We start from the raw sequence: 20595 nt of genomic DNA, 5'->3' as shown, positions 1-20595 counted from the left end.
CTTGCAGATTCCATGCAGCCCATTCCCTTTGGCTCATATTGGTTCTAAGAGGAGACTGGGTTAAAGCTTTTGCAAACCACCTGTCTGTATTATTTCTTCAAAACCTCATAGTTTCAGATTCTCTCCATGAGCTGGGGAGATGTCAATTTTCATGCATCATACACTAATAATCCACCTTTCCATCAATACAGCATTTACTGGGTTCTAGGTACTATGCAGAGGTTGCTAGCTGTAGATACAGAAATTTAGAGAAAGTCCCTGCTCTGAATGAGTTCAAGTCTTAATGGAAGAAACTGGTAAGTTAACAATTATAATACAATGTGTTGATTGCAAAAATCAATTCCAGAAATGGTAGTATACACTGGTAGGTACAGAGAAGGGAAGAACTAAACTCTAGGAATAATGGCATGCGTGAGGTTAGGGAGGTGCCACATAGGGTGCAAAGACTGAGCTAAGTCTTGACAGATGAGGGCTGTGTACTAGGGACTTGTGGTGTGTCATAAGAAACACTGACTGAGCAGTTACTGGGTGCCAGTAGGCCACTGTGCCAAGTGCCAGTATGAAAAATAGGTCTTGCCCTTCTACAGAATACAGTCTAGGGGGCGGAGGGGAGGGAGGATAATCACAATACACAAATATAAAACTGCCAATTACAATGAATGCAAAGGAAATAAATAGGGTCCAGAATAATGTAGAGTCTACTTTCACAGGGTCAAAGGGAAGACAGAGAGTGTCCTTTACTCCCAGGGTAATGCGAAGTGAATGGAGACTAAAAAAAAAAAAAAGTCGGGGGGGGGGATGAAGGGGGAGTGCCATGACTTTATTTCTTCTTAAATGTTGGGCAACTACATAAAGAAAAGTTTGAGGAGGTGGAGAGATAAGAGAAAAGCAGGGAGACCACCTAAGGGTTTCATGCTGGATTAAGGTAGTGATATAAACATGGAGAGAAGTTAACAGATGATATATATTCTAAGGTGGAATCAAATGGGTTCCTGGATGTGGGAGTAAAAGGGAGAGAAATGTCTCTCCAGATTTCTATTTGAGCAACTGCCTATATGGTGGTAAGTTTTACTGAGATAGAAAGGACTGAAGTCAGTTAAGCATCTGCCTTCGGCTCAGGTCATGATCCCAGGGTCCTGGGATCAAGTCCCGCATCGGGCTCCCTGCTAGGTGGGGAGCCTGCTTCTCCCTCTCCCTCTGCTTGCTGCTCCCCCTGCTTGTGCTCTGTCAAAAAAATAAATAAAATCTTTAAAAAAAAAATAAAAAGAAGAAAGGACTGAGGATGGGTTTCTGAAGGAAACAAAAGTTCTGCAGAAGACACAAGTTAAGTCTGAGAGGACTATGAGACATCTAAGTAGAAGAGTCAAGTTGGCCAGCAGCCTGGTGTTCATCGAGGATCAGGCTGGGCTAAAGATATAAATCTGGCATTTGTTAGCATCTAGATGATATCTAAAGCCAAAGAAGGCAAGAGGATACAAAGAAAAGAGAAGGGAATATATGCTTTATTAGAAGAACTTCCAGATATATTACCCTACAGGCAATGGGAGATGTCTGGAAAATTTTAAGCACAATATGCATTTTGAAAATAACATTCTAGGGGGAATAGAAGAAGGAGAGCCTCAACTAAGGAAGGGAATTATCTGAGCAAAATTAAGAGAAAAGAATGTATTTCTTGACCTACTTGATAAAGTGAATGAAAGTGACAGAGGAGTCTAAAAGGACTGCCTGTTTCTGGCCTGCAAAGGCTAAATACCTATAGCACCGTGATGAGACAGAAACATCAGACAAACTCGAAGGTGGACAGTGGGGTAGTAAATGATAATTCAAGGCAAAAGCTGAAGCAATGGGCTTGAATGAGATCATCCAGAAAAGGCATACAGAGTGAGAAGACAAAAGCTAGAACTCTGGGAAATGCCATCAATTAAAATGTGGGCAAAGAAAGAATGGCTCATAAATACCAGAGAGCAGAACTAAGAGAAAGCAGAATTACATAAGCCAAGGAAGAAGCAAGTGTGGAGAGACCAGAGATAGTCACTTTAGGCCAAATATCAAAGAGAAATCAAGCGAAATAAAGAGAGATAGGAATTCTCTGTACCTGTCAAGCAGGAATTACTGGTGATCCTACAGCCTACTGGGAGAAACAAAGCTGAATCGATGGAGGAGAGAAAGTACATGAATGAACTGAATGGAGGGGAGAGAATACATACAGTATAAAAAGAGAATCACTAAGGGCAACACAGGGTTAAAAGAATTTCTCCCAAATTTAGGAAACATATGAGTAGGATTCTCTGTGCTGATTTTAAAAAGTAAGTGGGAAGGAAAGACTTAGGGCAGGAGGGATGGAATTAAGAGTTAGCTTAGGATGTGGCATATACTCTTGGGACAGTAGGGAGAGAAGAATGAGTATAAAAGTTAAGTTTGTATGTGTGGGCCACATAGGAGATTCCACGTAGTCACTCATGAAAACCCTACTTTCTCTATAAAGACACAAGTATGATCATCTGTTGAGGAAGAAGGTGACTATCTTAGTGGAACTTCATCAACACATTCAAGGAATGACACTAGTTACCTAAAGGGAGCTGGTGCTAAAATACAGAAATTACTTGTACTAAAAACTTGTATAGCAAAACCAGAAAAGGTGAATCTAATCTCTGAAGCACTTCACAAATGAGCTTTCTATTAGACCTATTAATAAAGGACTTAGTTCTCTGAAGCACAAAAGAAGTTTTTTAAAAAAATCAAATGAGTAAAATCTCAGTCTCTGAGATCTGTGGTGGCTAGATCAGCTTAGAAGTTTGATCCAGCACCTTATCACAGGTAGAGAATTTTTCTCTTCTTTTTCTCAGGTATTTTGTTGACCCTATTTAAATTTTAAGGGGCATATTTGAGTCTAGTCATACTTATAAATGAACTATTTTCTAACTCAAAGGTTTTATATCAGGAAGAACATAAAATCTAGAGGCAGAGGACTCACTAACTGCTAACCATTACTGTAGGCAAATCACCTAACTCCCCTCACCTACATTTCTTCATCTGTAAATAGAAAAGTATCATAATTTCCTTGATCCTATGACGCATAACCTCACGTGCCAGAAATTAGGATGCATCCCATTATCAATGTACACATTTCCCATAGTACTGTTCTTCCCTGCCTCCATCTATATTACTTCTTTAAATCTATGGTACATTTCACAATCAACAAGGACTCTTAACCAAGGAAATAATGCTAATACTCATCCAATACACCTGATGGTGTTCCTGGATTGATCAACAGAAATTGTCCAAGTGAAGTGTAGAACAATTTTCATATGATGCCAGTCTGATATCTTAAAATATGCATTGCAAAACAGTATACATATAGTTTTAAAAAATTAAAAAAAACAAACCAACCCACAAAACAGGAAGGATCTATACCAAAGTGCAAGTGGTAGAAAAGGTGATTTTTACTTTCTCATTCCACAATGAATATCAAGGGAGAAATCTACGTATTATTGTAAAGAACTTCTCTAAAAGTTATAGCTGGAGACTATTAAATTAAAACCTCACAAAACAATAACATGAATAAACTATAATAAGACACAATGTAAACCTTATTTTATACGTTTAATAACATAAATCAAGTCACATAATGTATTCTCTATACCAAAGTTCTACTATACAAAACCTGTTTTTATCTCTTATTTTTAATACATACTGTACTAAAAATTTGTAAGCACTAAAATACAGGCCATATTTATAGTCTATAAACTATCCAGTTTACTATGAGTATAAAAACTTACTGTAATTTCTAAAAACAAACATTAACATCAAGCCCCTAAAACTGTGAACACGTACAAATACCTAAATCAAAGTTCCAATAATAAAAGATTAACAGAGTACATTAAATGATATAGAAATAATTTTAAATTTCCTCTATAAACGATCTTTACTCTTTATATTTGTGTCTCTATCTGCTATTTTTTATTCAGTTTCATGTTTCATTAAATATCAACAAAGAATAGAGACCACATCTACATAGTTATGCTTTACTACAGATAAGAATTATAGTTCGGAGGAAGTGGGAAGTCACTCACTCTTAGAAATAGCTCCTCTTATCCATTGTTCAATGAGAGAAAGATTAGGCTTCTAAGTGGAGACACAGTTCTTAGGTCTTCACTAGAATCTGTTTAAAGATCACCTGTAGTTTTCTGTCCCAATTTCCAAGAATGTCATAAAATACCAAGAAGCAAAACTGTCCAAGTACAGAGAAGTTGAAATATTTAAAGACCTCTAATTTTTCTGAATCTTCAAATTAGTGATAGATACCATTACAAAGCAAAAAATTAATTACCAGTGTTTATTTTTTTAAGATTTTTATTTGACAGAGAGATAATGTTAGCTGGATTATATAATTCTCAATTATTCTAGGCTACCCATTCATAAGAGGTAGGAAGAAGTGCCCGAATAAAGCCAAGGCAGAACTCAAGACTCTTGGACATCTTTTCTTATCAAAAGGCAATATTTTATCAATACCCCTGAAAGGATCAATACCCAAAGCTTTTCTTAAGTATTTCCCAACCATTTTATCTCTATATTCTCACATCTGTTTGGCTGTAAGTTGGTTTTGTTTTTTTGGTTTTTTTTAATGATTAAATCTAACAGCAATTGTGTTGGATTAATTTGTCAAGTGAATGAACATGTTTAGAAATTTTCAGGTCTACCAGAGTAAGCCTGGAGTCTAGATCCTGAAGACTGCCTCTGTTTCCCTGTATATTAATATGAAGGGAGAAATGCAATAAGAATTCATCTCTGCCTCACAAAGATAGCAGAAGAGATTATGTAAGAATGTGTCTTGTCTCTTTGAAGAAAAAGAGGTATAAAAACTCAAAGGATTATTATTATTCCTGAAAGCTTTTGTTATTCTGGGCTGATCAGAAATGTGCAAATAAGGTTAATTTATAGATAAGTATAATCCTACATTTTTCAAGTGACCCCTATGGAGACCTCTCTCTGTAGTCCTGGTATAAATATGTGTTTAAAATCCAGTTCATGGGCGCCTGGGTGGCTCAGTCGTTAAGGGTCTGCCTTCGGCTCAGGTCATGACCTCAGGGTCCTGGGATCGAGTCCCACATCGGGCTCCCTGCTCCGCGGGAAGCCTGCTTCTCCCTCTCCCACTCCCCCTGCTTGTGTTCCTGCTCTCGCTATCTCTCTCTCTAATAAATAAATAAAATCTTTAAAAAAAAAAAATAAATAAAAAAATAAAATAAAATCCAGTTCATTTCCATTTCTATTGATTGTGGGTTAAAGAAGTTATAAACTACATTTACTCTTGCCAACTTTTTAAAAGATGGCTGAGGGGTGGAAAATGGGACATTATTATTTTACAATTAAAAATAGAGTAAAACTTTTTCACTTTCAATGTTCTTTTAGTATTCTACCAGATTACAAGTTATTTAAAGGAAAAGACTTCTCCCTGTATCTACTGCAGTGTTTACTTAAACTCAAGTGTGATGCTAAGTAGAATAGTGTGGTATAATGCACTGGGCTGGGCTACGATTCAGAACCAAGTTTAGGGCCCACAGTTCTCTATATCTCATTATTCTCATCTGTAAGATGACCACATGTACCTACTTCACTGTGCTTCAAATACTTAAAAATTAGATTAAGAGATATAAAATAATTTTGAAAAATTAAATAAAAATCTACTTATTAGGCTTTCCTTCAAAATAATGAGAAAATCAGTGACAGTCCATAAAATTAGGTCAAAAACAAAGATCCTGATCCTGTTTTTATTTCAGACAGACTGTAAAATAATTTATAATAGAATTTCAAAATCTTTACTGTAAGTTTGCTATTAAAATACGAAAGTAAAATCCTTTACCTTTTCTAAGTCTTCAATTTCAGAACTGAAGTTTTTACCCTCATCCATCATTTCCTCTTCTTCAAGAGTTCTTTCATCATCATAGTCATGGACCAACATCTCAGCAGTGGGGTCAAAATCATGATCCTCAGAAGACAAAGACCCAACTGGAATGAAACAAACAATCACTTTACACATTCACAACGCTACTTACGAGAGAAAATAATTTGTGTTCTTTTGCCAGTTCCTTTTAATGTTTATATGTGAGCTTTATTAAATGCATTTACTATATACTTAACAGGTTATAAGGACCATACAGTTCTGAAAAGATATCTAAATCAGCAAAAGAACAAGGCAGAGTAATTTAAAAACACTTTAATAAGAAGTCCAGTCCATGAGAACAGAACTTATAATGGCAACAAAGTGATTTAAACGGAGGAGTCCTAAAAAAATGTTCTAAGAGAAAAGTCAAACTTGTTTGTCAGTTAGTTTAATGCATTTGTCTAAAAGCAACAGAAAAATGAAAGAAGGATTATTAATGGAAGATTTCAAAAGAATCTGTTATCCACTAAAGCTCAACACTTCAGGCAAAGAGAATACATATGTTACCCAACTTGCAACCCTCAAAGGTACAAAACACAACAGAAATCTGGTTCATGAGAAAAATACAAGTTTTTGTGAAGCAACTATACAGCAAGTCAGTCTCTAAAAGTAGTATGTCACTTTTCATGTCCATAACTGTATTTCAAGCTCTCCGCACAGGCATTAAATTGTAAGAGCATGCTTTTCTTTGTACGACTAATAAGGTAATTAGTTTTTAAGATTATGTGAAGGAAATATAGAAAAATCATATCTGCAGGTTTTTGGAAGATGTATCCTGCTGCAAGTTGTTTTGGCCAATTCATACCGGTTTATAAAATTGTAATGCTTTTTATAAGCAAATGTGAAGTCAACAGGATACTCTGAAAACAAAGTTGAGAAATGAGTAAGATTCATAATCCCAAGAGAATGAAATCGAATCTATGAAAAACAGAATTTTCTGTTTTACTCTAGTATCTAATTCAATTAGACCAGTAACTCTCGAAGCAGGGAAGCAAAGAAGTACCAGAATCTTGGAGTAGAGGAAGGGTGAAGTGGAAGGAAGTACATTTAACATAAAAAGTTTGGTCTGTTTTTAGTAAAGCTATTTAATATTTTAAATTTCAAACATTTAAGGACAGCATGAGATCATTACCAAAACACTGACCTACACCAAGGATTTTTCACTATGAGAAAAAATACAGACATAATTCAATGATTTTGATTCTGAGTTTGGAGAACTCTAATCATTAGTCCTAAAAATAACACAATTTCTATGGAACTTAATTCTTTAGGAAGCTTACATTATGATGCTATTTTTTTAATGTTGAAAGATATTATCTGTTCATTTTAAAACCTGTTGAAATACAGATGGTTTAACTTAATTTTAAGGAGAAAAATGAGTATTTATTAAAGAGCTCAAAAGCACAACATCCACTATTATCAATTTCCTATTTTGAGGAATTCCTGGAAACCTCTGTGGTATATAAAGTGTCAGGGATGAAACAGATGGTAACTTTTCCACCTCTTTAAGGCAGAGCTCTGTCCTCTTTTGTAATCCCCACATCACTGGTCACAGTGCTCTTCCCTCTTAAAGTGGAAGGTATTCAGTTAAGGGCCAGAAATCAAAGGGCCTAGGGGTCTACTCCTGGCTTTGTCCCTGGCCTGCTGAGACCTGAGGCAAGTCATTTAAACTTTCTGGGCCCAGGTCCAGTTTTTCATTTGTAAAATGCATAGTGTTGGCTTAGATGACCTCAAGAGCCTCTTCTAAGCTCTAATATTTTCTTTAAAATTGGCTAAGTGATTAAAAACAGGTTATAAAAGTTTTTTTAAACACCAAAGCCACAATGTCTTCTTGCTCTTTATTTAGATTGCAACTTCTTAAAAGCAGACAGTGATGCAAAATGGAAAAATTCCATTATCATCCAGATGTTTGGCATCATGTATAGAAATATTCTGTTCCTGAAATCAGTTATGACAAAGAAATGTTTGTCTCAAAATTACAAAAACTTTTTAAAACAATTTTTTAAATGTAAAGATGTAGACAGCTATTTGAAAAATAACCACAAATTTCTTCTGCTTGGTGACTAATTATTTTATAATACCTTGAAGGATAATCAAGTGAGACCTTAAAAGTCAACTAAATGCACAAAATAGCATGCAAGGAAATGGGCTGTTCACTCTAAGGCAACATGTTGCAAGGGAAAATTTGGGAGCTTTTCCAGGCTCTATTAATTAGGTGACTCTCAGTAGAGAAAAAGTCTTATCAAGTGTAAAATAAGGGACCTGGAGTAGTTCAGAGGTACTTTTCCTGTAGACTATCAGAGGGAAAAGACAGCCAAAAAAGGGCTGGAAAGGGGGTGAGAAATTGAAACCAAACTGTCCTCTCCATGATGGGACTCAGGGGAGCCAGAAACCCCAAACTGTATGCAATGATGCATATGTGGAGAGTTCAGGAGACAGTACCCTGCGTTCAATCAGAACCTGACAAGTGTTTCCCATTTCAAAAAGGTTAATCACTACTTGATGATCTAAGGCTGCCTCACCTCAAAATTTTGTATTACCACTTTCCTGTGACAAACTTGGAATTCTATGTTTCTTTTAGGTAGCTTTATTGGAAAACTGGAACTCTCAAGTTCCAATTTTAATACGATCTATAGTCATTTTTCAATTGTGAAAAATTTAAGAGACAAAATAGAGATGGGGAGTAATCCCAAATTTTCGACAATTTAAAGAGTTGATTTCTCGAAAAAGAAAATCTAACCTGGGAAAGTTAGTGGAAAGTTAATTTGAGATTAACTGTTTCAGGCTTGGAGGAAAAAAAACGGTATGTGATAACTAAAGATATATTACTTAAAAAGAACACTTGTCTGTTAGCAGCTTTGTAACTAGTTATTTTTTTCAGCATGAAAAAAAAAGAGAAAAGTGTAACTGTTCCTTCCTCGAACAACTGAATTACCAAAATGTACGTTGAAACTCTTAAGAACAATGAAAAAACTCGCAGGACAAATTTTTGTGCGAAAACCTTTAGTAATAGATCTCCGAGCCCCCCACATTACCCTCTGGGACCCACTGACGGGGTAAGAAAATAGGACAAACCTGGGCTCGAACTTCCAAAAGAAGCCTAGGAGAGAGAAGAAAACGTGCGGTTAGATCGCGCAGCCGGGGGGAAGAGGCAGCGCAGGCAACAGGGCGCAGAGGAGGCGGAGCCCAGAGCTCCTCCGCAGCTGCCAAAAGTACAAGACGTAGCTTCGCTCCAATCGCTCCCAGCCCCTTTCGGGCCCCTCTTGGCTGCCTCGCCTTCCTCCCCGAGTCCCCAGTGTGCAAACTCGCAGACCCGGGACGAAGCCCAGAGTCTAACAAGCAACTCCAAGCCGCCCCTTGGAGCTCAGCAAGTTACAAAGCGGAGAAGCAAAACCCAGAGCAGTCGCCTCACGGCATCGGTCCCCAGTGCCCGGCATCTCGGGAGTCCCCCAAATCCCACCCGGTTCTCCACGGACCCAAACAACACCTCCCAAAGTAATACCCTTTCCTGGAAGGGAATCGTCCTCCGAGCACCTATTCTACCCCTGGGGCCCGAGAGCCCCAATTCCGAGGCTGTCCTCTGACCTGAGCGCAGGCCAGCTCGAAACTGGACACCCGCCCCCAAACCAAAGCGCAAACCCCCCATTCTCTCTCCCGAAACTGGAGACGCGGCCCCTCAGTCCCAGAGATGCTAGTTCCTTCCAGGGTGTTCAATCCTTCCCTAGGCCCGCCAACGAGCCCCTATCCCCAGCGAGCTGCAGCCGAAGGGGCTCCTGCTGCGCCACCCCCTCCCCCCCAAGCTCACCAGTCCCGGGGGACACGTCCAGGGCAGCTTTGCTCGCCCTGCCTCCCTCCTTCAGCCCAGAAGAAAGTGGGGTTACCGAGAGCCCCCAGAGATAACGTCGAGAGTCTTGGACTGCCCCCTTCACACCCAGGGGCTCCCCCACCTCCAGGGCTGCGGGGCGAGGAGTCCCGCTCTCATCCCGCGAAGCTCGGCGGCCGTACATCCCGCTTGCCTCGGTGCCCGGAGCAAAGTGGAGCGTGAGGCTCCTTGGTGCCGCAGCCCGGACCCGGTGGGCCGGGGGCACAGAGCACTCCTCCCGCAGGACAGTGGCGCAGCCCGCTCCCCGCTTTGCAATCCGGCCGCGAAGCGGGGGGAGGGGGGGGCTCGGCCGGTTTCCACCCACCCTGGCCCTAGAAAGCAGCGCGGAGGCTCCGGCGGCCCGCGTCAGCTGCCCGGGGGCATGGCACGGCGCCGTCCCCAGGCCGGGGCTCGCTGCCGCCGGTCGCCACCTCCGGTCCGGCCCCGTCGCGCAGCCGGCTCGGGGCCGGAGCCGCCGCGGCCTAGTCCCGGAGGGAGACCGCTCCCGCGCCCGCTCCCGCCCCCCGGCCGGCCCCGCCACGGTCCGCTGCCGCCCCGCAGCCCCCGCCCCACCGCGCCGCTCCCCCGTGGGGCCGCGGGAAGGGCCCCGGATCCCCCAGGCCGGCTCCGGGGGCGCGGGGGGCCGCCGGGCGCCCGTTCTAGCCCGGCCGCTCCTGCCCGGTTTCTCCGCTCACCTCCGCCATATTGGTACCTTTAGGGCGAACGAGCAGCGCCGAGCCCAGTCCCCGGATGGGGCGCCTGAGCCAATCGCAGCCGCCGCCGCCGCCGCCGCCGCCGCCGCGGTCCGCCCGGCGGCGGAGGCGGCTCGGCCCCTTATAGGGCAGGGCGGCCCGCGACACCCCCGGCCCGCTCGCACGCCCACCCCGCCCGGAGCCCCACGCCGCACCCCGCGCCCCGCGCTCGCTGCGGACGGGCCGATGCGCACCGGCGCTCACCCGCCCTTCCCCTCTCGGCTGGAGTAAAGTTCCTGCCGAATTGGAGGCAAGTGGGGGACAAATGGAAACTCGGGCATGGGACGGACCCACGTCCAGGCAGTCGAGGCCGAAGAGCCGGCCGGGGCAGCGGAGACTCGACGGACGGACACTCTAGTCCGGTCGGACGCGAGGGAGGCCGTCAGGAGACGTGGAGGGACAACTCGACAGACGTCCCCAAGTGAAAAGAAAGGAGGTGATCGATGCAGTGGACTGATGGACAAGAGAAAGCCCCGGAAAATGAGAGAACTGACTGATGGACGGCAGGGTCAGTCCAGAGTGAGAGGACAGCGACCAGGCACTTTGCGGTTTCCCCGAAGAGACCTGAGGAATGCGGGGTGCAAACCGGCATATCCTGGCTCCTGGAGTGGCCGGTGGAAGTGGTCATTTGCCACACAAGCTTTGGAAGATAGCGACAGTACAGAAGAACGGGCAAAAGATCGACAAGGCAAAGAATTTGAAGAGCCTTGCACAATTCAGAGGAGACATTCATAAAATATAAACTGCGCATGTACCCCCAAAATTAGAACAATCCTAGGGGTTATTAGTTACTAAATAGTCCAGGGGATGACCCAGGGGTACACGCTTGATAGGCCTGTAGAAGAGCAAAATAGTATATCCGAGGCCCTAAATTGAGTCTCAAAAACTCTTACCTCCGCCCCAGAAGGCCATTTGCTTAGGGTCAAAAAGAAAACTAGTCCTGTGGGCAAGTGGATGGGTGGAGAAGGGAGAACAAGGCTTAACAGACATACCTGCTCTTACAGGTGCCTTCTGGCCATTTGCTCTTCATTGGGAGAGGTAAGTCTAACTCCTGGCAGATCCATATCCACACTGAACAACTTTAAGCAAAGTACACAGAAACATTCACTAATAAGTCATGGGTAGCCCACAGAAGTAAATCCTGCAAGTTCAAGTCATTATGTCAAGTCGACTTGGTATAGGATTGTCTTGAGGCAGGAAGCCAGAAATAACAATATGTATGGAAAAGAAAGTTAAAAAATGTGGAAGAGAAAAGTCTCCTGTAAGGTGCATGGATAAGGCAGATGCAAATACTCAGAAAAGTATGGCAGGACCCTACAGAGACTTGCAGAGGAGAGTGATCTCGGACATCAGAGTTCTTCTCCCAATTGTTGCTAAAACATGTCATATTAAATGACAGAATTGAGGTTTTTGCTCACAAGTTGAGAACCTTTCTAGAAGCTGAAACTTTCCATACTTTTAATCCACACACGACAGGTCTGCTTTTATGCTGGGGTCACCTTTGATTCTCCACTCCAAGAGAACATACAGAGGCTGAGGCTGAAGACTGGATTATGGATAGGAGGGGAAAGAGTTACTTTCAACATTTTGGCCAAGGCATCTTAAAAATTAAAGTTACTCCATTGGTAAACGTTATTTATTTATGGAAATTTTAGGGGAAAATCACTTCAACCATTTCAAAACATCGTAAAGACATGGAAAATTACACTTTCCCTGCTGTGAAAGATATCTTTCGACCTTTTGTCCAGCCAAAGCTGAACTTTGAAACCAGAGGCTTGGCACACGTTGTATGTACTGTCCTCAATGAGGCGTTTAGAGTTTTCAAAGTTAAAAAAAAATGGCTTGAAATTAAGTGCAAGTGATTAACTTTAGAAATGTTGCAGTGAGCATGCCCTGTGGACAGAGCCATTAAACAGTGTCCTGATCTGCTTGCCCACAGCATGAGCCACCACAGACCAAGTCAAGGATCTGAATCATGAAGAAAGTGTCTCCAGCAGCCTGCCTTGTACTTAATACTAGGAAAAATGTTTTCTTCATAGCAAAACTTGGCTAATCCAAACTATAAATGCAGTCTTAGATTCCATTCTGCCATGTCCAAGAGGTATAGAGACTCATTCATTTGCATGAACTTAGTAGAGTTTCTGCAGATTCTTTTTTTTTTTTAATAAACTGTAAAGATTCCATATAGGCATTTGTAATTTTGACTGCTTATATTCTCATAGTTTATGTAGTCTGTGTCCAGGGTATTAAATAAGGATTCATAGAAAAATAGTGAAGCTAAATAAATTTTCAGTTTAAGGAAGCAGAGCTATTTTCTCACCTTCTAATCACTAGAGAAAAAGTTTATTGCCTAGTCTTACATAACACATTCCTTTTACGATAAAGTGTGTAAAGTCTACCTATGTACATGGATCTTTCATTCTTTTTGATGACAAGACTTCTAGGAGTTGGTAGAGAAAAAAAGTCTCGTTGTTCCAGGGAGTGGAATAAAAAATCGCTTTTTACTGTTGTTTTTATTATTCTGTCACTACACAACGGATGGCATTATATAGAGAACAAGTCCTATGCTGGACACTGGGCACTATAGGATCACCGTAAGATTCCTTATCTCTCAAAAGCTTATAGTGTAACTGTATTCTTGTATGTGGTGGATGGGAACAAGAGGAAGGAAAACTCAAAACTGAAACCGTGGTAACCCTTTAAGGAGAACCAAAATGTAACAGATCCTCCAGCCATCTTTAAAAATGAAGTAAATCAGCCTGGGTGGCTCAGTGGGTTGAACATCCAACCTTGGTTTTGGCTCAGGTGATGATCTCAGGGTTGTGAGATCACGCCTCCCCACCCCTCTACCTGTGGTGGGGCTCCTTGTTCGCTCAGTGGGGAGTCTGCTTGAGATTCTCCTCTCCTTCTCCCTCTCCCTCTGCTCCTCCCCCAATTTGTGCGCGCGCTCTCTCTCTCCCATAAAAAAAATTTTTTTAAAGAAATAATCAAGAAAAGTTTATAAATGTGTACTTTCAGACATTTTACAAAAAATAGGTAAAATAAGAAAATGTAAATATGAAAAATGAGGACCAGGAGGTTAATACCAGAGAAAAAGTTAGAACAAGAATATTCAGATAATGAGATGTAACACAATATGAGAGTTAAACCATAAATTTGGCTTGCAGCTTTCTGAAGAAAAAGCAAATAAATAAATAATTGCAATTAATTGTTTGATTTTCATTGTCTTTGAAGAGAAATATACAAATTCTTCAATGACAACAAAGCTTTTCAGCACACTTTAGAAGAAATATCTTGCCTGAGCTACACAGTAACATAGTAATGTAGAAGGAAATACCCTCTACCAGACACTCAAATGCATTAGCAGGTTTTACAACACTATTTCTTTTAGTGACCATCCATGAAAGTTGAGAGTACTATATGGCTGTATGACCTACTGAAAGCAGTTTTAATAGGGCCACCATAATGCAATGCAAATATTTAGCTTTCTACAGATTCCATCTAACCCAAGGGAAAATAATAGGCTATCCAATGTTAATGTCTATGGTAGTTAGGCAGGCATAATGAATGGGTGAAGTAGGTTAATATGAAGGCAAAAATGGGGGCAATAGCAAACCAATAGATAATAATCCTGCCTAAATGGGGCAGCCACAAACTTAGTCTCAGACTGGCTCTTGCCTTATAAGGATGTGGGCCCAGTGCTTCCAGACATTTCAATTTTCCAAAAACAACTAGAAAGTCATATTTTTATGAAATCTGTTTTTTAAAACTTGTCAATTAAATTTTTAAACACAGTGTAGGCCAAATAAGTCACATTAAGTAAATCATGCTGTGAGCTTCCAGTTTGCAGACCCTAACATAGAATATCCAATCAATATTACCTCTCAAAATGGTTTCAGATAGGGCGCCTGGGTGGCTCAGTCGTTAAGCGTCTGCCTTCGGCTCAGGTCATGATCCCAGGGTCCTGGGATCGAGCCCCGCATCGGGCTCCCTGCTCTGCAGGAAGCCTGCTTCTCCCTCTCCCACTCCCCCTGCTTGTGTTCTTGCTCTCGCTATGTCTCTCTCTGTCAAAAAAATAAATAAAATCTTTAAAAAAAAAAAAAAAGGTTTCAGATAAGACTGTAATGCCAACAATTCAGCTCTCCATTGGATTAAACTACTTGCATTTTTTCTAAATATATCTATTTCTCCTGTGAGATACTCAAATATTTTTTTTGTTAGAATGAATGACTAGTCTCTGAGAAGACTAATGCATTATAATAAGTTTTGACTAAGCAAAGATTGCTAACAGAAGGGAGATGCTCTTCAGAAAAAAAAAAAAGAGTATTCACAGAGATGAAAAGAGAATGAATCCTTAGTTCGTTACAAAGACGAGAACCTGTCCACAGACATGAGAATCTATCTGACCCATGAGTCAAGGCTATCCTTAAAATATGATGGAGGCATCAGGCTAACACACCTTTGTAAGGTGATCCAAATTAGATCTTCAACTCAGTAACTTTAAATTTAAGGGATATTCTCAAAAGAATTGTGAATATTTATACCCCTTTGCACATATCCAAGTTGACATCTAATTTTTCCATTGTAAGTTTAAAGAATTGCAAAGGATATACTTCCCAATGTATTACAGTGGTGGTAATTTAAAAAAAAAAAAAAGGCCTTTATTTAACACTTTAAAATGTATGCAGTGGGGGGGCACCTGGGTGGTTGAGCATCTGACTCTTGGTTTCAGCTGAGGTCGTGATCTCATGGTCATGGGATCCAGCCTGGAGTGGAGTCTGCTTGGGATTCTCTCTCCTTCTCCCTCTGCCCTTACCCCCCTCAAATAAATAAATCAATCTTTTAAAAAATAAAATAAGATGTATGCAATGGAATCTAAATACCATAGCAATTTGATATGTCCATCATTCTTTTCTATAAATAGAGAATATATTTCTTCTTTAACAGTTGGATATTTTATAATTCCTTTTTCTCTCTGAACTCATATTCCCATCCTATTTTATCCCAGTGTAATATGCTTAAGCCTAAAAGTTTTCTTTAAAGATTTTATTTATTTATTTGACAGAGAGAGAGAGAGCACAAGTAGGGGGAGCAGCAGAGGGAAAGGGAGAAGCAGGCTCCCCGCTTAGCAGGGAGCCCGATGCGGGGCTCGATCCCAGGACCCTGGGATCATGACCTGAGCCAAGGGCAGACGCTTAACTGACTGAGCCACCCAGGCGCCCCAAGCCTAAAAGTTTTTTGGTGATGCCCTACTATGTTTTTCTACAACAAAAAATACCCCTATAAATTGACACTCAAAGTTAATAATTTCCCTCTAGATTTAAGTTATCAGTCCAATTATTATTTTTAGTCCTATTATTAATTCACAATTGATCAAAACAATATACCTGTATTACAAATTTTGATTAAAGCTTATTGAACGAAAATCAAAACTGCACTGAAATCAATCTCTTAGTAAGATGAATGGGACCTTAAAAAAATTAGTTCATGTACCTGTGGATACATTTTACAGAATACTAGAATGAGAACGAGTTTAACATTGGTTCCATTCTTTATGTGTATAGAAATAAACTCTGAGAAATCATATACATACAATAAGGGCTTTGTTGTTAAACCATCACTGAATTCTTTGAACCCTTAGTAATATATCATGTTGTGATCTTCCATCAAACATTATTGTTAATAATCTTACACTGTTATTTTGATTGTCTTCAATTTTGTTGAAAGTGAAGACTTAAAAACTACCTTATTGCAAAAGGATTTGTTACCCAGTCCTTAATGGTCCTTCACTATAATTCACTTCAATCTTGATAAATACCAAAAAAGACTTTGCCAAGACTTAGCAAATGACTGATTGTACTGGTTACTTTTTTTTCTCTTAGAGGCACATGTTTAAGCCAACACACCCAGAAAAGGGAGGGAAAATGGAAATATTCTTAATTTTAATACTTTCTTGTCAATGTAGTATTTTAAAATAAAATCCTTTTTATCTTGTCACATATTTTAAATATATTTTTGTCAAAACCATGGAGCTGTAGATTCAGCCCATTCAGTTTGTGGAAAATATTTGCCAGGCAACCCAACTAGCAAAGACTGTCCCCTTTGTCAAACCAAACTGCCAGGTCAGATTTGCTTTCTTTCAGAAAAAGTCTGACTTCATTTTCCAATTCTAATGAGTGTGTTAAATCATATTTTGAAGCATATTAAAAACCACTGGGAAATAAATCACAAAACATGTTACTATAAAATAGATTACTAAAAGCAGGCAATCCAAGATTAAAATGATGTAAGATCTAATAGAATTTATTCACTGTATCATAAGTTATAAAGAATAATCAACATGCAGTTCCTCATTACTTCATTTATTTTCATTCAATGTAATGTGTAGCTAAAATTGATAAGTTATTTATATTGCAAGGGATATGGTAAAAGGCACAGTAATCCTTTGGCAAATGTGTAGATGTATGTATTGAACTTTGGTATTTGCTTTGGAAAAAAAAGAATTAGGAGTAAAAAATCAGAAATACTCCACTAATTTCATTTGTGTTCAAACTTAATATTTGATGATACAGAAAGGTATGTGCTGCTAAAAATAATCAGTCCAGGAGTTAGCCTTTCTTTTTATTTTTAATAGGAAGTGGGAAAATATCACAAGATGAAGTGACATAAGGATTTTTATCTGTGAGTTTTATCAAGTGTTTATAGATATATAGAAATCTGAAAAAAATTTTCAGTTTCCTTTCGGAGACATGACCTACAATGTATATTGAAACTACTTGAAAACACTTGTTTAAATAGTGTTTACTATTGCCTATCAATGCTGGCTTTACTTTGCTCTTTCCAGAGCCCTCCTTCAAGAGCAATGCATTTTTTGACAGTGGTCAGGAGAGAAAATGAATAAAGTCACTAAATGAAAATTATTCTGCCTCTCACTATCTACACTCCACAACATACTGTCTGATATCAAAAAATCCCAACAAGGACCAAAATACTCCATTCTTCACACCATGCTTAACCTAAAAAATATATGACAGGAAGATTTAACATGCATTAAGTAAGTTCTATTAGCTTATTATATATCCTTCATTTTAAGGTGTATTTCTAAGAATACACCGTGAGGGGCGCCTGGATGGCTCAGTCGTTAAGCATCTGCCTTCGGCTCAGGTCATGGTCCCAGGGTCCTGGGATCCAGCCCCACATCGGGCTTCCTGCTCCGCAGGAAGCCTGCTTCTCCCTCCCACTCCCCCTGCTTGTGTTCCCTCTCTCGCTGTGTCTCTCTCTGTCAAATAAATAAATAAAATCTTAAAAAATAAATAAAAATAAAAATAAATAAAAAATAAAAATACACCGTGAAGATTTCTTCTTATATCTTAGTAACTCTAATTGTAAAAAAAAAAAAAAAAAAAAAATTCACTTCTCTAGGTCAATTGACCAAAACAGAAAACAGATTGAACAAAACAACTATTTAAGTACTGACAAGTGCTTCGTAATTCTATGTTGTGCTGTATTAGAATGGAAACCAGAAAGAGTCTTAAAAAAGCTTAACTTGACAATTTCAGAATTTCAGCACTAAGTAACAGGCAACCAGTTTGGAGAACTGGGTTTGCAATGGAATGCACAGGGCATGGATAAACAGGGTCTTCTCTCAATGGAGGATCATTATCATCTCCCAGGGTATTAGCAGAACTAGACTTATAAATTATCTTGAAGAAAGAATGCACAATTTAAGGAATACCAGTGACTTTGCTCTCCATCCCCCCAATGAATTTTCTGGTGTTAGCTTGAGATGAAAGACTTGCATCTTCTATACTCTTGGTTGGCTTTTCAGAATGTGAGCATCTTGCTGTATTGAGTGTAATTCTGGTGTTTAAAGGTATAATTTTGGGGGCAGAAGTATAGCGTGGCCTACAAATACAAGCCAACTTCTTCATCTGGTGTTCAACTAAAGAGATACCTATTACTGAAGGAAAATTGACTCCATTGGACTTTTTGAGAGGCTTTATGTCTACTTCCAATGTGGTAGTTTCCTAATGCTTTCTTTCTTCAGTTCAATTTTTTAAAAAAATTATTATAGGGGCACCTGGGTGGCTCAGTCAGTTAAGCATCCAACTCTTGGTTTCAGCTCAGATCATGATCTCAGGGTTGTGAGATCAAGCCCCAATTTGTCAGGCTCCAAGCTCAACAGGGAGTCTCCCCCACCCCTGTGCTCACTCTCTCTTAAAAAGAAAAGTCCCCCCCACCCCTGTGCTCACTCTCTCTTAAAAAGAAAAGTAAATAAATAAATAAAATTGAGAGTCCCCCCCACCCCTGTGCTCACTCTCTCTTAAAAAGAAAAGTAAATAAATAAATAAAATTTAAAATCATTATTATGTGGGTGCCTGGCTGGCTCAGTTGGTGGAGCACACAACTCTTGATCTTGGGTTGTGAGTCTGAGCTCCACGTTGGGTGCAAAGATTAATTCAAAATAAATAAAATCTTTAAATAAATAAATAAAATAATTATTATGAAATGTTTCAGGAATATCAAAAAGTATGCCATTTAAATAGCTTTTTATCTTTCTTTTTCTTCATTTAGTTTGCACAAACTAAATGTAAATGCAGTATGATTCCACATTATAAGCATTTATTGAGTACCTATTAAGTGCATATTATTTCATATAATCCTCTCAACCACCTTGGAGGTGGGTATTATCTCTATATTATAGATATAGAAACTAACAGAAATTAAAACTTACCCAGCTTGCAAATGACAGAGTTAAATTTGGGCACCAAGCTGCTAGAGCTCTTTTCTTCATATCAAGATGTCAATGGGGAAACCAAGAACTATTAAAAAAAAAAAAAAAAAAAGCATTTAGTTGAAATCTTGGTAATTATGAATGAGACTAAGCAAACTCTTTTGGAGGAAAAAACATGCTAAACTAAGGGACCCCACTGGGATTAAGCCATGAAACTGGATAAAAGAAAAAATGTGTATCATATCAACTTATTGTAATAATCATTCAGTTAGGTAAAATAATCTGAGTTATATAGTGCTTAAAAGATAGCAAGCCGAGAGAGCACAGACCGTGTCCAACGAGTCCCTCTTTGAATACACTTGGCCTAGCACACCACTTGGCACATAGTGCACACACACAGTAAATATGTGTTGAATGAATGAATGAATCAGGATCTAGTTCAACTATAGCCACTTCCAAATGACCCAAGGTATACAATATGATGGTAATAGGCAATGTGTCCTAATGCATCATTTGGAAGGGTGTTTTAGAGGCAGCAGTCATTCACTCATTAATCCATTTACAAATCACTTCCATGCTTGGCCTTTGGTTGGATTGGGCCCACCCATGCAATGCACATACCAGGAAGTCCAGCCAGGGACACGGGCCCTCTGACTTCACTGTGCATTCAGGCAGCCCTATTGCTCACCTGTTCTGACTTGTTGTGGTCCATCTCCCTCCCCCACCTCAGACGCCTAACTCCCCATGATATCGCAGCCCAGAGTAATGTCCCTCAGGGCCCCCTTACTTTTATGACTCACTGGAACATGCTTCTTTGGCTTTCACCCCCTGCATTCCCTCTGGAACCTCCACTCATCCAGAACTGCAAGTTTTTCCTCGTCCACACAAGCCACCTCAGCTCTACCTGGCCTTCCATCTGGGAGAGGAAGGGACATATTGAGCTCGCTGTGCTGGGATCTACAAAACTACAATGCAAAGCAGCTCTCCTCACTCACCAACTTGTATTTCAGCTTTTGAAATACTTATACCCTAACACTTATCTTTACACACAAATGAATCCTCCCCACCACTGAGTGGATTTCTAGCCAAAATGACCATGTCAAAGTTGTGCAAGGACAAGTCTATTCTTTTTTTTTTTTTTAAGATTTATTTATTTATTTTAGAGAGAGATAGTGCATGAGCACGTGGGGAAGAGGGGCAGAGGGAGAGAGAGACTGTCAAGCAAACTCCTCACTGAGCACACAGCCTCATATGGGGCTCGATATTATGACCCTGAGATCACAACCTGAGCCAAAATCAAGACTAG

General features: G+C 40.0%; 1 protein-coding gene across 5 annotated transcripts in view; it reads right to left on the bottom strand.

Moving 5' to 3' along the window:
• MIER3 (MIER family member 3) overlaps positions 1 to 19394 on the bottom strand; it is a 39520-nt gene extending 20126 nt beyond the window's left edge. Inside the window, exons 1-4 of one of the 5 annotated variants that reach the window (XM_078067305.1) lie at positions 19290 to 19394; positions 11548 to 11634; positions 9017 to 9041; positions 5861 to 6006 (exon numbers count right to left, since the gene is read on the bottom strand). In XM_078067305.1, coding sequence (XP_077923431.1) covers positions 5861 to 5959 — 99 coding nt within the window. In that variant the 5' untranslated portion in view covers positions 5960 to 6006; positions 9017 to 9041; positions 11548 to 11634; positions 19290 to 19394. Of the gene's footprint in view, positions 1 to 5860; positions 6007 to 6746; positions 6770 to 9016; positions 9042 to 9888; positions 9982 to 10498; positions 10579 to 11547; positions 11635 to 19289 lie in introns of those variants that run through there. The other 4 variants (XM_078067304.1, XM_078067303.1, XM_078067306.1 and 1 more) reach the window with 4 other exon arrangements.
• Positions 19395 to 20595: the final 1201 nt, after the last annotated feature.

The sequence above is a fragment of the Halichoerus grypus genome, chromosome 2 (assembly GCF_964656455.1).
Source record: "Halichoerus grypus chromosome 2, mHalGry1.hap1.1, whole genome shotgun sequence".
NCBI lineage: Eukaryota > Metazoa > Chordata > Mammalia > Carnivora > Phocidae > Halichoerus > Halichoerus grypus.
The sequence above is the reverse complement of the archived record's forward strand: the minus strand, read 5'-3'. Positions and strand labels throughout refer to the sequence as shown.